Raw genomic sequence first — 14,745 nt, forward strand, 5'->3', positions numbered from 1 at the left:
CGTGGTTCTATTTATGATCACAGACAGTCAACATTATAGAAATAATATTTGTTAAAAGTCGGTCTTCACAGTATTTCTTGTCAACGCTCTAAAAGAAAAGATTTCCCCTTTTAAAACCAACGTTTGTTCTATTTTTTTTTATCTCCAACTTCAGAATAAAAACACCACAGAATCCCGTTTAAGATCATAAACCAAAGTGTATTATTTCAACATTAATATACTTCCTTTTCATCTTTTATACACACATATTACAATTTTTTGTTTTTTTTAATCCTTGTTCTCTCTTCTGTCTGTCACAAACACACTCGCATTAAAAAAAAACAACAGTTTATATATTAAAAACAAATAATGTAGCTGAAGTTAGAGGTCAGAAAATGGTTACTTTCTCTTTGGATTCCAGCCACAGAGATCGTTTCCTCCTCTTCAGCCGCAGAAATCAGAACCAGAAGCAGTGTTATTGTTAACGTGCAGGTGTCTGTTAGAAAGAGATGCTCAGCATCTTGCCTCTGAAAGTCATCAGGTAAAGTCTGGAGCCGGCAGACTTGGACATGACGAGGAACAGGAAGGGGTCCAGGGCGGCGTGGAGGCAGCACAGACACACCGCCACGTTGAAGGACACGTACAAACTCTGTGTCCCGTCGGCGAGCAGCTGCACGTAGTGGAGGAAGTGAAGGACGCCGGCGGGGATGAAGCACACCAGGAAGATGGCGAACACCAGCGAGCTGGCCTTCATGTACATCGCCCAGTCGAAGTGCGATCGGCTCAGCTCGGTCATGATCCGGGCGAAGCACACGACCGTGACCACCAGCGGCACCAGGAGACCCAGGACGGTCAGAACCAGGTTGTAGTAGAGCAGGAAGACGTGCGAGTCGTAGTCCAGAGGCAGCACGTCGTGGCAGGTGGTGCGGTTCAGCTCGGGGAGCCAGTAGCTCTGCTGGAAGAGCAGCTCGGGGACGACGGCGGCGCCGAACAGCGCCCACACGGCGCCGCTGACCCACACCGTGCACGCCCTCTTCGGGAAACTCTTGTACAGGAACGGGTACACCACGGCCAGGTAGCGTTTGATGCTGATGCAAGCCAGCGTCAGGGCCGAGCAATAGAGGTTGCCATAGAAACAGGCCGTGACCACTCGACAGGCAGCCTCCCCGAGAACCCAGTGGTTGCCATGGAGATGGTAGTGAGCTTTGAAGAAGAGGGAGAGGAGGAGTAAGAGGTCGGAGACGGCCAGGCTGCAGTAGAGGATGGCAGACGACACCTTTCTAACTTTAGTCACCAGCAGGCACAGGATGACGACGTTGGCGGGGATCCCGACGGTCACCACCAACAAGTAAATAATGGGGATGACCCGGGTGCTCAGAGGCCCGCGGAGGTACGCCACCGTGCTGTTGCTTAGCGACTGCAGAGCCGGAGGGGAGAGAGCTGAAACGGGAGCACGAGTCCTGTTCAGGACCGACTTTACCAGGAGGACTGGGTCTCCTTTAAATGTTCGGGGACCAACGACGTCATATACCAAGCTGCTGGTCCGATTCACCTGTTTATCTGCAACCAAAACAAGAACAGGACAATCTAAATCACTATCATCAAATGCAACCTCGTTTACAAAAGAGTGGAGACGCTGTGTAAAATGTAAATAAAAGCACAATGTAAACTCGTATTTTAACTGAAAATAGACCAAAGACGACATGCCAAATTGTTGGAAAAATTACTCAGAGGCTTGGTTCAAAATCAAACATATCGGACATTTATTCTTGCAAGAGGGAGCAAATACATGCCACCCTCAAAGAGAGGTGTCCAGCAATGCTCCCCCCCCCCGCCAGTCCTTCATGTCACTCCTCCGTAGGGCAGCTTTTATACAGTGTGACAAACAGTTGACAGTCACCCCCCATTCCCTATGTATCTGCTTTCCTATAATATTGAGTTGGTTGTAGATCACAAGATAAGGACACAGAGGACTCGTCAATTAGATGCGGAAAGTAAAACAAAAAGGAATCACTTGCAAGTAAGAGAGAAAACAGAAGACACATTCCGGAGCCACAATGCAAACAAGAGGAAGAGACAAATCCCCCCCACCCCCACCCCCCACCCCCCCCATCACAAATGTTGAAACTGAGAAAGTGTTTTTGCTTTATAAACAAAATATCTGCTCATTTTGATTTTGATGGCAGCAACACGTATCTAAAAAGTCGGAACAGGGTCACGTTTAACACGGTTAAATTCAAGTTAATTATATTTTTGTAAAAGTGTAGAACCGTTATGTAACATGGCCCCCTGACCAATGACAAAAACAAGCAAGTAAAATAAGAAACAACCACATTAACCACAGAGCAGCATAATTAGGCCCAAATATAAGATTCATCAAATAAAAAGTTAAGAGACATTAAAGTCGCTGCAACAAAAGAAAGTTTGACTCTTTTTCTTAAAAAATAACTTTTACTGTTATAAAAATAGATGCCTGTTATTGTTTGTTTATGAATTCTGTAAGTTGCAGCTTGTTTTTTTTCACGAATCTGATTCAAAATCTATTTTAAAAACCATTTCAACTAATAATGCTTTTTTTTTTTTTTTTCAGTCTTAAACTTTAGAAAATCACCAGAAGAGTTTTTAGTTTGGCTGTAAAGTAACATGAAACATGATTAAATAAATCTCTTACCTCTCTGAAATGTGCCGCTGATACAGAGAACGAAAACGAGGACAAAAAGAAAAAGTTTCTTCATGTTTTGTTTTGTTTTGTTTTGTTTTGTTTTGTTTTGTTTTGTTTTGTTTTGTTTTGTTTTGTTTTGTTTTGTTTTGTTTTGTTTTGTTTTGTTTTGTTTTGTTTTGTTTTGTTTTGTTTTTTTCAATAGCTAAACAGCCGTCAGCTCGAACGTCTTCTTTCTCCTTTGGTTCGCTCTGCGTTCACGTCTGCTTTGTCTCCTCTGTGGTGCGTTCACTGCCGCTCCGTGTCTCCTCCGCGGTGCGTTCACTGCCGCTCCGTGTCTCCTCCGCGGTGCGTTCACTGCCGCTCCGTGTTTCTTCGAGGCAGAAACATTTCCCCAAATCCATATTTTCACGACTGTTTGCCAGTCTTGCGTTCAGACACCGTGATGTGTTCAGGGGTGGGGACACGACATGAGGTAATCATTCACAGAAAAACTTGTTAAACCAGGAAATGCCTGTCTGAGGATGATAAGCTTGTTGGAACATGAGCAGTTTTGTTTAGTCTTCACTTCCCCTCTTTTTTATCTGAGATGTTTTATTAAAGTGCTGTCAAATATTTGTTCATAAGCAATTTATAAAAGTTCACTGATGATGCTTCAGCTGTTCGGATGAGTAAAAAATATCTAATGTATTGAAACTGAGGGAGATCAAAGTTTAGGTTATTGTTTCTCCGTCAAGATGTCTCACATTTATATTACTTTTTTTTAATATATATATATAAACAGGAAATTTGATCTGCTTGAAAAATGTCACAACCTTCAGGCAGTGTTGGAAGAAATATTCAGGTCCTTTACTGAAGTAAAAGTACTAATACTACACTCTGAAATATTCAAGTAAAAGTACAAATACGACTCTGAAATATTCAAGTAATTTAAAACCTTACTGAAGTAAAAGTATGGAAGTATTAGCAGCAAAAAGTATGAAAAGTAAAAGTACACACTGCAGTAAATGCTCCCTGTCAGTGTTTTAGTATCAAATATGCTGGTTTTTTAGTACTAATACTGCTGCATTAATGTTTAATGTTGCATTTTTTTTTTACTGCTGCAGTCATTTAAGGTTGTGCTTATTTTAACCACTTAATACCCTGACGGATAGTTTATTCTCCAGTAATCTATCATATTTATTTATCTTAAAAAGTCTGAGGATTTTCTCAGCTCATAAAAGAACATTTAAATCTTCAGTTTATAATAAAATTTCAAATTCAAAATCACCAGATTTGGTGAAACATGGAAAAAAAAAACGCCATCGTTAAAGGAACTGAAGCCGTCTGATAAATATAGTAAAAAAGTACAATATTTTTTTTACTTTAGTGGAAGTATAGAGTTGTACAAAATACTCAAGTACAAGTACTTTCAGTTTGTACTTGATTAAATGTACCCAGTTACCCTCCAGCTCTTCCTTCAGGACACCTGCAGCTGAAGTTTAGAGTTTGTCTTTCTTTAACTGGAATAGATTTGATGTTGTGAGTGCCGGCGTCCAGCTGATACCAGATGCGAGTTGTTTTGAATCTGACGTGGGAGGACGTGTTTTCACTGCCAGCATCCGCTCGCCTCACACTCATCACAAGACTCGAAGACGCTGCAGATATGCGGCGTCCGCTTCCCGTCTCTGGCGTAGAAACTAAAAACATTGCGGATGACTCGAACCGAGAACAGACACCTGCATCTGAAATGCTGCTTCAGGATGGAGAGGTGATGTTTGCTGCACTCGTCCCATGTTTGACACTTGTGACGGTTCAAAAACTATTTTTTAAAAGTTTTGAATGCATGAATGACCCCTGAACACACACGCCAAGCAGTCTACATCAGCCTCGAAATACGAAGAAATGAAACATCCGTTTCAGAATGATGTCCCTCCTTTCAAAGGTCACCACCGCATATACAGCGAGCATCTGTTTCCTGTTTCCTGTCTGCAGTGGACTTTAAATAACTTCCACTATTCACAATACCACTTTCTGTTCTTATAATCAGCTTTATTTAAAGATTTTTTTTTAATTTTTTTATGACAAAGCAATTATAATAAAACACGTGAAGACAATTCTTTTGAAGCAAATATTCAAAGCATTTTCAAATATGGACAGAAGTGACTTAAAGAAAACGAAAGTGCCCTTTTTCCCCCCACAAGTGTCCACTAAAAACTCAAAATGATGGAAGTGTGATCACCACAACATGTTATTAAATCTCCAATAACTCTTTCCAGTTAGTTTCATAACTATAAATATGTTTTTTTGTATTTTTTTGTATCTGCTTTTGTTTGGGTAAAAGATGTTTAACTTACAAGAAGTTATCGAAACCGGGTAGAAAGAAGTTCCACATTTCCCCACAAGAGGGTGTTGTCGCTCTTAGTTACATGTACATTTTAGTTTTATCAAGGTTCATTCCAGCCATATCCATAAAAATATACATTTTAGGACCAAAGAATTTACCACGCATAATTTAAAACATAAAAACAGAGCGGTTCAATGCTTAAAGTGCAATTCAAGAAATAAGTTGAAATAACTTAAGAAGGATTATATCTATAAAGCAGCCCAGTATGTCCTGGAATAAAAGACTTAATAAGGAAAGCAATAAAAGCTCGTTATTTAAAAGGAAATTGTTGTGATGGATGCAGAGTTCATCGTCACTTTTCCACCCGTATTTAAATCTCACAGGAATACAACACTCACTGCTGCAGTATTTATGTCGTCATGTGGAAGATATTGTGTTTTTTTTCTCTCTCTCTCTCTCTCTCCCTCCTCACAGATGTCTCAGATAAGTTTGAGTGGGTTCCTACATGTTTCTTTGTTCATGCTGTCTGCAGTGGTTCTAGAAAAACCCTGGAGCAGTTTTCAGTCTTTACTTCTCTCTGACATCAGAATAATTAAAACGATACTCTTTAGAGGACAGAATCATAAGAATGTGATGCCCAACAACAGTTTTGTATCAATAATGGATCTAATGAGTGTGTATTTAGTGAGAGGTGTCACTTATTTCCCTCCGACTCTCAGCCCTGAAACTTTTCCTGCTTGTTGTTCTCTGACCTCTAGCTCTCCTGATCTGATTCACCCTCACGGCTCTCGTCAACATTGTTTCCAGATGTTAGGCAACAGTTTCTAAAAATGTCTGATAAACTAATTTAAACCACAAAGAGTTGAAGTTAGAAAGAAGAAAGAAGGACATTTAGTACCTTTTTCAGAAGCTTGAACTTTCTCTGAACCATGAAGAAAAAAAAAATACATGCAACAGCTGCAGCCACTTCACACAATAATATTCTACATACATAACGAGTATATGTTCACCTTTAACCTTCATAACTTTTGGTCTCTATTTCAGCCAGATGCTACCAACACATCCAAGGACATAGTAAAATACTGACGGAGAGTATTTCCTGCAGTGTCCACTGTTACTTTTCATAGTTAAGCTACATTTTTCTGATTAATATTTACATACTTACAACACATAGTTGTGTTCATCAGTGTGAAGACTGATTTGCTCACGGACTCGTATCGTGTCCCAAATATTATACGACTTTGTCGACAACACAACATCCTCCCTCATGGACCCTCCAAACGCTGTAGCAGTATTTGAAGTAGTACTGCAACTCAATCAAAACATCTGAATGTGTTTTCCTCCGCTGTGTCTATATAAGGCTTCAACTTCAGTCCAGTTTGCTTCAAACATACTTCCACTCAGCATGTTTCTGCTGCATTAATCTCTCTGAAGACCAGAAAGGCAGAACTCAAAAATGTCACCCGACCTTTTCTGTAATCTGAAATGTTGTGTTTTGTGAAATATCGTTGTGTTTTGACCCTCAGGGCCACCGTACTAACGAATGTATTAAAGACACTGAGACAGTGTGAAGGTCCGTGGACCATCTGAAACTCTGCTTACTCTGGACGACTCTGACTGAGAACAGAATGTGAAGTTCTCAGAGTTTACTGTTATGTTTTAGTCTTTTAGGAACAATTTAACAACCTATTATTGAATAAAGGTCCCCTGCTGACAAGAAAATGGTTCTCTGTTGTATCAGCTATGAAAACAACAGGAATTCAACTTGCAGACCTGGAACTGAGCCAGTGGCTTTGCTCTGGGCCTAATCTCCCTCAGTCTGTATCCTGCCTCCTCCTCTGGGCAGGGATGAGCTTCATGTTAGTTTTGGAACACCCAAACCAGCCGGCAACGTGTCCTTTGCTGTGCAAACTGTGTCGAGCTGCACTTTTTCTCACAGAGAAATTTAGAGCAGCTTTGGTTTTATTTCAGCAATTCATATTTTAAAAGTGATCGATTGTGGACATGAACTTCCGGATAATTATCACCTCACTCTGTGGTTTCTTTGTAGCATCTTTCAGTTCTTTGTTTTGGTTCACTCTCACGCTACTCATTGTTCCCCGCCATAGCAAAAAAAAAAAACAACCCCGGAGAAAACGCCCTTTAAACCAAGGGTGTCAAACTCATTTTAGTTAAGGGGCCACATACTGCCCACTTTCATCTCAAGTGGGCCAGACCAGTAAATTCATAGCATAATAACGCATACATTACGACAATATTTCTCTATGTTGAAATCATTGGTGAAGGTTTTTGGATGATAAACCCTATTTTAAGGTCTTTCTACAATAAACTAGAAACATAAAGAGCAAAAACTCAGACATCAGCCCACTGTTTATCTGCCTGGGCTCCTCTGCAGATTCCTCCGGAGCACACGTGGCATTTACGCTGTTTTTGAAGCAATTACTGGATCGATTAAAAAAAAAAAAAAAAAAAAAAAAAATTACAAAACGTTTGTACTCATAAACCTCCATATTCTCAGAGAAATGCAATTTATGTCTTTCTCTAATTTTCACACTTGGCAAAGTCATCCGGCGGGCCGAGCTGGACCCCCTGGCGAGCTGGACCCCCTGGCGGGCCGGATGCATCCCGCAGGCGGTATGTTTGACACTCCCGCTTTAAACGCTTCCTGTGCGACTCTAAACGGAAGGCTGGCAAAGTGAGGGAGGAGCTGGTGAACAGTTATCAGCTAAACAGACAGATATTTGTTTAAGAAGATTGAAAGGGTCAAAGTGGTGGACCAAAAAGACGACTCAGACTGGATACTAGTATCTGCTAGATGTGTAAATAAACGACTGTTAGCCAACAAGTTTGCCATAAACCAACTAAAAGGGGGATACTATTTAAAAAAAAAAAAAAGTATATTTCTACGCTTTTAGCTTGTTTCCAGTTCCAGTAAATTACACTTTATTTACTTTTTTTTTTGCCAAGACATAGGTGAGCAGATAGACACGTGTCTTATAGGCTATCTGTACGTTCAAATCTACTTCTCAGCCAGAAAACACGTGTTTACTTCCCAAAATATTCAGCTGTTCCTTTAACAGAAACTGGTGAGGCTGGTATAAGAATGGAGGCATGTTATGTTTCAAATATTTGTGCTCAATAGAGAGAGAGAGAGAGCGAACAATAAGAACCAGATCACCGTGACAAATATTTTTGTGAGGAAATGGGTTCAGTCTGTGTGTCTGTGAGCTCAGATACTGTGAGGCCCAGTGGGTGAAAAGCTCCGGATGAGTGAGTCAGGCTGCTCGCAGCCCTCCGTCCTCCGTCGCGTCCCTCCCTCAACGTCACAAACTCTCGTCTCACGCGGAGAGAGTAATCAGCTAATTCCTCTTTCTTTCTGTAACAAACACACTTTCTCGGACTGTAGTTTTAAACTCCTCTGTCCTCATTTCAGAGATTTATAGACACAAACATCAGGGTAAAAACTCCCTCCTCCAACTGTTTTTCATCATGACTTCCCTAAAGGAGTCGTGGAAGTCATGATGAAAAACAATTGGAGGAGGGAGAGGAATTAGCTGTCGTGGAAGTTATCTGGTTATGTGATCTCTAGGAAAGAGAGGCGATTTTAATCTGAACAGTTTATATAGACGAGTAAACAAAAACTTAAAGAGATAAAAAAAAAAATAGAAGTTAGGACGCCAGGTTTGCAAACGTCAGGCCACATTTGCAAATTTAACTTAAATAATAACCACTTATATCATCCAAAACGATCAAAGAATATTACTTTAATCAATCCAAAATATATTTTATTCTAAAACAGACAATCTGGTGGAGTTTGTTGTAATTCATCATTTGTTTGACAAACAGAGGAAACACTTAGTGTCTCTTGGGATGTTGTGTTTAATATGTCCTACTTTAAATGAAGATGTTGGTGGACTACAGAAACTTTCTCACTCCACTTGAGCTCACTCTTCATATTCAGTCTTCTCATATTCAGCAGCAACACGGACAAAGAACTATTCATGAACTTAAATGACAGCATGTTGTGCCTTCATTTAAAATATTTTTGTTTCTTTTTTAGTTGAATACTTAAAATGATTGTTGAAAGAAATATTAATGTTTGTTTTTATGTTATGTGTAGTTAAATTGATTTCTAATACAAATCTATTCATATGAAGAAACTTCTACAGTCAATGTGTTTTCCAAATAAGAAATATTTCTAATGGAATATGTGCCAACATACTGTGTAGATCAATATCTGTTATTGTTGTTCAAAATGCTGTAGCTCATCGTCTCAAGTGAACTGCATGACCGCATTTTATTATCTGGCAGAAGAGTTTAGATTTTATTATTTCTATTTCTATTTACTTTTCTGTTGACGTACTTGGTTTTGGTCTTTTGTTAAATGCTTTTATTGTGAAGCATTTGGCAACTTTTATTTTGAAATATGCGATAAATCTCTACTCACTTTTAATTTTTAACTTGTGTTATAAAAAAAAATAGACTTTCCTGATGATAAAATCGGACCGCACAAAGATCTTATTGTACTTAAATGATGAATGAATATGCAAATTAATGAAAGGCAGCATCAGGTCGCCATTGGGAGCCCCTGTTGCCATGACAATAGCCTTGAAACTATTTCTTAGAAAACAAATAGGCTAATCTGGGATTTCTGATTGACTGAAGTAAACAAAATAAATTGAATATTTAACATTTGTTTTGTGCTATTTCTTGGTTTTTTTTTGTTAATTATCTGCATGACGTCTGAAAATAAAACTCTTCTTTGTCCTCCCATAATTTATATGTATATAAAAAATTTAAAAAAAAAACAGTCGTCGTCTCGCTTCTTTAATCTCTGATCCATCGTCTCTGTGACTGTGACGGGAAACAAGAGGTGACATCAGGCCGCAGGAATGTGTGTGTGTCTGCGGTGTGATTGGTGGACTGGAAGCGGTCCGGACCGGCTGGCACTCTGGGCGGAAACAAACCGCATGTTTCAGTGAAGACGGTCCAGTGAGATCACGCAGCAGCTCGGAGGAATATCTACCGGGACCAAAACACGGTTTATACCGAGTTCATTCGACTCTGCTGATTTATGAGCTCGTTTATCGGCTGCAGGATGTTTTCAGCGTCTCTGAAGTCGGTTGTGGTGGTTGTGGTTGTGGTTTGTGTTGCTGCTTCAGATGCAGCTAATAACGGTAAGAAAACCGCACGTCTCTTTATGAACTGTCATATTGAGGTTTGATTCTTACTGCAGATATGTTTCTTTATATGTTTAAATGGACCCGCTGACTGTACTCTATGTAATATAGACTTGTAGGTGTGATATAAATGGACTTTTTGTGACGTTGATTCAATGTTTTCATAATAAATTTGAGTCCTCTCACTGTCCGACATCATGTTACATCCAAGAAGTTGAGTTTTAATCAGTTGTTTGGACAAAAGATGTTGTTTTATTTTTTTTTCAAAGATTAAGATCAAATACTTTTCCAATATTAGCCCAAGTTTTTCCTTTATCAGCCTAATTATTTGCTTATTATTTGTTCGATTAATCGTTAGTGAATGACATGTTTTGCCTTGTTTTTTTTATTACACTATAAACCAGAGAAACAACGAATGATCTCATCTGAGAATTTTTGACTTTTTTTTTTTTTCACTATTTTTGTTTGAAAAATGACAAAACGAACTGAATTAGAGCGACAGCTAATATTTTTAATTATGGATTCATCATTTGATCTATAGCTTTTTAGAAAATAGGCCTCGTGTTCATAATCATAATTTTTCAAAACCCAAATTGATATCAAGATATTTTTAATGTAATAAAATGGAATTGCCAGTTTTTCCACATATCTGAATCTAGAGTCAGCAAATTATCTGGATTATTGTTTATTTAATGTATTAACGATTAAACTAGTTGCTTATTTGTTTCTGTACATCGGTTGATTGATGAATCGAGCAGCTCTTCAATCTTTAACATGGCGTCTGTTTCTGTCGCTCCAGGAACAGTGCGCGTCCGGACCTTCCTGCTCTTCGACCATTCGGTCACAGATGAGCCGTTAAATCTGGATTTGCTGTATCCAGATGAGGATGGTGTTAAATTCAACCGTTCCTCGGGCGGTCGTAACGTCAGCGGTCTCAGGCCGCGGCTCTCCGATGAGGCTCTGGTGTTTCTGACCGGCCCGGTGTCCACCGTCCTCATCCCGTCCTTCTACACGCTGGTCTGCGTCCTCAGCGTTCCCATCAACGTCTGCGCGCTGCTCGCCTTCGCCCGGGGGATCTGGCCCAAGAAGCCGGCAGCGATCTACATGCTGAACCTGGCGTCCGCCGACCTGCTCTTCGCTCTGGTGCTCCCCTTTAAGATCTTCTACCACTTCGACGGAAACCACTGGCGGTTCGGCGCCTTCATGTGCCGCGCGGTCACCGCCGCCTTCTACTGGAACATGTACTGCTCCGTCCTGCTCATCGCCTGCATCAGCGTGGACCGCCTCCTCGCCGTGGTCTACCCCATCGACTCTCTGACCTGGAGGCGGCCGAAGAACGCGGTCGTCGCCTGCGCGAGCATGTGGGTCGTCTCCTTCGCCGGCTCGGTGCCGCTCGTCCTCTCCGAGCAGACGGTTCACCTGGCGGAGCTCAACATCACCACCTGCCACGACGTCCAGAGCTCCGGCAGCGTCCCGTGGCTCAGGACGTACTTCCTCACCCTCGTCTGCGCCCTCTTCTTCCTGCCGCTGGTCGTCACCGTGGCGTCCTACGCTCGGGTCGTCTGGTCTCTGAGCGGCGTCTCCCGCGGCGTCCCGGGGAGCTCTCGCAGAAGGAGCCGAGCGGTGGTGATGGCTCTGACGGTGCTGGTCATCTTCCTGCTGTGCTTCATTCCCACCAACTGCCTCCTGCTGGCCCACTACCTGCAGCTCAACGAGGACGTGGAGACGAGCCGCGACACCCCCGACGGCTCCTACGCCCTCTACCTGCTCTTCCTGTGTCTGGGGAGCCTCAGCTGTCTCCTGGACCCTCTGGTCTACTACTTCGGGTCGTCCCAGTGCCAGAGGCAGCTGTCCAACGCGCTGAGGTGTCAGAAGGTCTCGGAGAGCAGCCGGATCAGCCACTCGTCGTCGGACTCGTGTAGGTCCAGCACCAGGACCATGCTGAAGTCCAGCCGCACTGAAACCTCCAGGACCAACTCCTCCGTTAACAACGTGGACTCTTTCCAAGCGAGCCTCAGCAGCCAGTACAAGAAACTACTGGTCTGACTCATTCACTATATCTTACATTTTAAAGTCTTTAAACAACACAACTATGAAGTTTGAAGCTTCTTTACATGAAATGAGCCGACATCAGGAACAGCTCCCGTGTTGCTTTCATCACGTATGATGACAGACGTGTCCTCTGACTGATGAATGAAGTACGAACTAAAGGAAGGAAGGAAGCTGTGATGAGATAAGGACGTTCTCTCTAGAACAGGGGTGTCAAACATACGGTCCCGCTGCCGCTTTGCTAAGTGTGAAAATTACAGGAAGATATAAATTGCATTTCTATGAGAATATGGAGGTTTACGAGTACAAACGTTTTGTAATTTTTTTTTTTTTTTAATCGATCCAGTAATTGCTTCAAAAACAGCGTAAATGCGATGTGTGCTCCGGAGGCAGCAGCGCTCGCTGCTCGCTTTGTGACGCGTTTGACGTCAGGAGGGAATCTGCGGAGGAGAGCCCAGGCAGATAAACAGCGGGCTGATGTCTGAGTTTTTGCTCTTTATGTTTCTAGTTTATCGTAGAAACACCTTAAAATAGGGTTTATCATCCAAAAACCTTCACCAATGATTTAAACATAGAGAAATATTGTCGTCATGTATGCGTTATTATGCTACGATTTTACTGGTCTGGCCCACTCGAGATGAAAGTGGGCAGTATGTGGCCCTTTAACTAAGATGAGTTTGACACCCCTGCTCTAGAACGACGTTTAATGTGTTTATTTCTGCTCCGTATGTGTCAGAGCTTCTGATTTTATTCAGTGACTCCATATATGTTTAGTGGAAGGAAACCTGCTATTTTATGTATATAAATTTGGTTTATAAGCTTATTTTCAATAGTTTATGTTTCACCTCTGAAAAGCTGTCAGTCATGTTTGTGCACTAAAATAATACAGTAAACAACATGTTTTTATTTTGTCTGTGAGTAAATATTTGTGACTGATGTTTTAAAATCAAACAGGAAATAGCTGAGACAAACACAGTAAACTGTTCGACCTCTTGCTGCCCCCTGCTGGTGGGATGTCTGCGCTAATGACCATGTCAGATTACACTGCTGTTCAGGTGCTTTTCTCTCCAGCAGATGGCGCTACTTCACTGCTGATAAATAGTAATGCGTGACCTTCAACACTTCCATTATTAAAAGGCTAGTGATGCACCTGTTCTCAGTATATTCTGAGGTATAGAGCTGCTAGTAATTTGTTATTTTCCGCACAAATTTATCACATTTTATTATAAAATGTGAGAATATAGTGAGTTATTGCCAATTACAGTTTTCAGAGCTCATCCTCAAATGTCCTTTTATACAACCAACAATACAAAACCCAAAAATATTCACATAAAGGTATCTTTATTATCCTCAAGAGTAAATCCGTCGTACGGTCGGCTGGAACAACCATCAGCAAAACAATTTTAAAAAAAGACAATAAATACAACATAAAATCCAGAGAGGTTGAAATAATACATGAGACGAGCTGTAAATTCTCCCATTTGAGAGGCCAGAACGAGCTTGATGTATCTGAGTGATACAACAAAACAGAAAGTAATCCATCTGTTGATAGATTGAAGCTGATTTGAGTTGTCATGCTTTTGTCAGTAATATAATCTTTGGTTTGAATGATGGCGGTTGAGGAGATATGGCTTTATTTTATCACCTGAGTTTTTAGTTTTATTAAAAACATAATTTAGAAGTGACAGAAAATAACACATTTCTGCAGGCTGTGTTCATACACTGCCCATAAAACACATAAAACATGAAATCTTTACATACTTTGTGAAATATAAACGTTTTATTTCAGAGACTGACTGATGTTATCAGCTGATATCGACCTATCACAGATATATTTTGGTATTGTTGTGTTGATTGTTCGATATGAAAACTTATTTTTTACAGAACATCGTAATTTTTACATTTCCAGTGCACTGATGTCACTTTTTGTAGCCTACAATAAAGTTTATCAATAAACTGTAAAATATCCCGCTGCCATATGTCTTTGTTACAGGTGTTTGATGACCACATTTCAAACTATGTATTTATGGCGTATATCAGTATTTCCTATTTTTTACTTCCTGATATCAGTATCGGTATCAGCACCAAAAATCAGTGAGGCTGTATTTTGTTTAAGAAAATTATTTTTTAACATAGCTGGACAACGACAAAAGGATCGTGTTTGAAAGCAGCTGGATTTGATGTAAATTCTCATTTCTGCTTGTTGACCAGTGAGATCAAACTACTGGCACCATGAAACTACACCACAATGATGATGATGATGACGACAATGATAATGGTGAGAGACAAAGTTGTTGGCAGTGAAGGAAGTGTTTGGGGAAACCACACAGAAACCTCAACGTCTGCACTGCAGTTTTCTCACACATCTACAGTCCTTCAGTCTTTATACAGTGATGTAGGGGAAATAATAATTAATAATGAGGCAAATATTATATTACAGACTGTGGGATACTTATTTTACTTTAAAAAAAAAAAACAACTTGATATACATACGTCACCATATTTATTATATTAAAGGCAATAGGAGGACAGTTATCACTGTCATTAATGTA

The 14,745-nt window shown here is 40.6% G+C and overlaps 2 protein-coding genes across 2 annotated transcripts; one reads left to right on the forward strand and one right to left on the reverse strand.

Annotated features, from left to right (window-relative positions):
• Window positions 1-242: 242 nt before the first annotated feature.
• On the reverse strand, window positions 243-3,303 carry LOC138622898 (proteinase-activated receptor 3). Its single transcript, XM_069702050.1, has 2 exons — window positions 2,651-3,303; window positions 243-1,539 (listed from the first exon to the last, which is right to left on the reverse strand). The coding sequence occupies exons 1-2, from the start codon at window positions 2,712-2,714 to the stop codon at window positions 479-481; spliced, it is 1,125 nt and encodes a 374-aa protein (XP_069558151.1). The 5' UTR covers window positions 2,715-3,303; the 3' UTR covers window positions 243-478.
• Window positions 3,304-9,935: 6,632 nt separating this feature from the next.
• Window positions 9,936-14,161, forward strand: LOC138622730 (proteinase-activated receptor 1-like). Its single transcript, XM_069701738.1, has 2 exons — window positions 9,936-10,141; window positions 10,944-14,161. The coding sequence occupies exons 1-2, from the start codon at window positions 10,039-10,041 to the stop codon at window positions 12,188-12,190; spliced, it is 1,350 nt and encodes a 449-aa protein (XP_069557839.1). The 5' UTR covers window positions 9,936-10,038; the 3' UTR covers window positions 12,191-14,161.
• The last annotated feature ends 584 nt before the right edge of the window (window positions 14,162-14,745 follow it).

The sequence above is a fragment of the Brachyistius frenatus genome, unplaced genomic scaffold (genome assembly GCF_029030835.1).
Source record: "Brachyistius frenatus isolate BFR_SWC_R1_liver_20210118 unplaced genomic scaffold, ASM2903083v1 Contig_3, whole genome shotgun sequence".
Lineage (NCBI taxonomy): Eukaryota > Metazoa > Chordata > Actinopteri > Embiotocidae > Brachyistius > Brachyistius frenatus.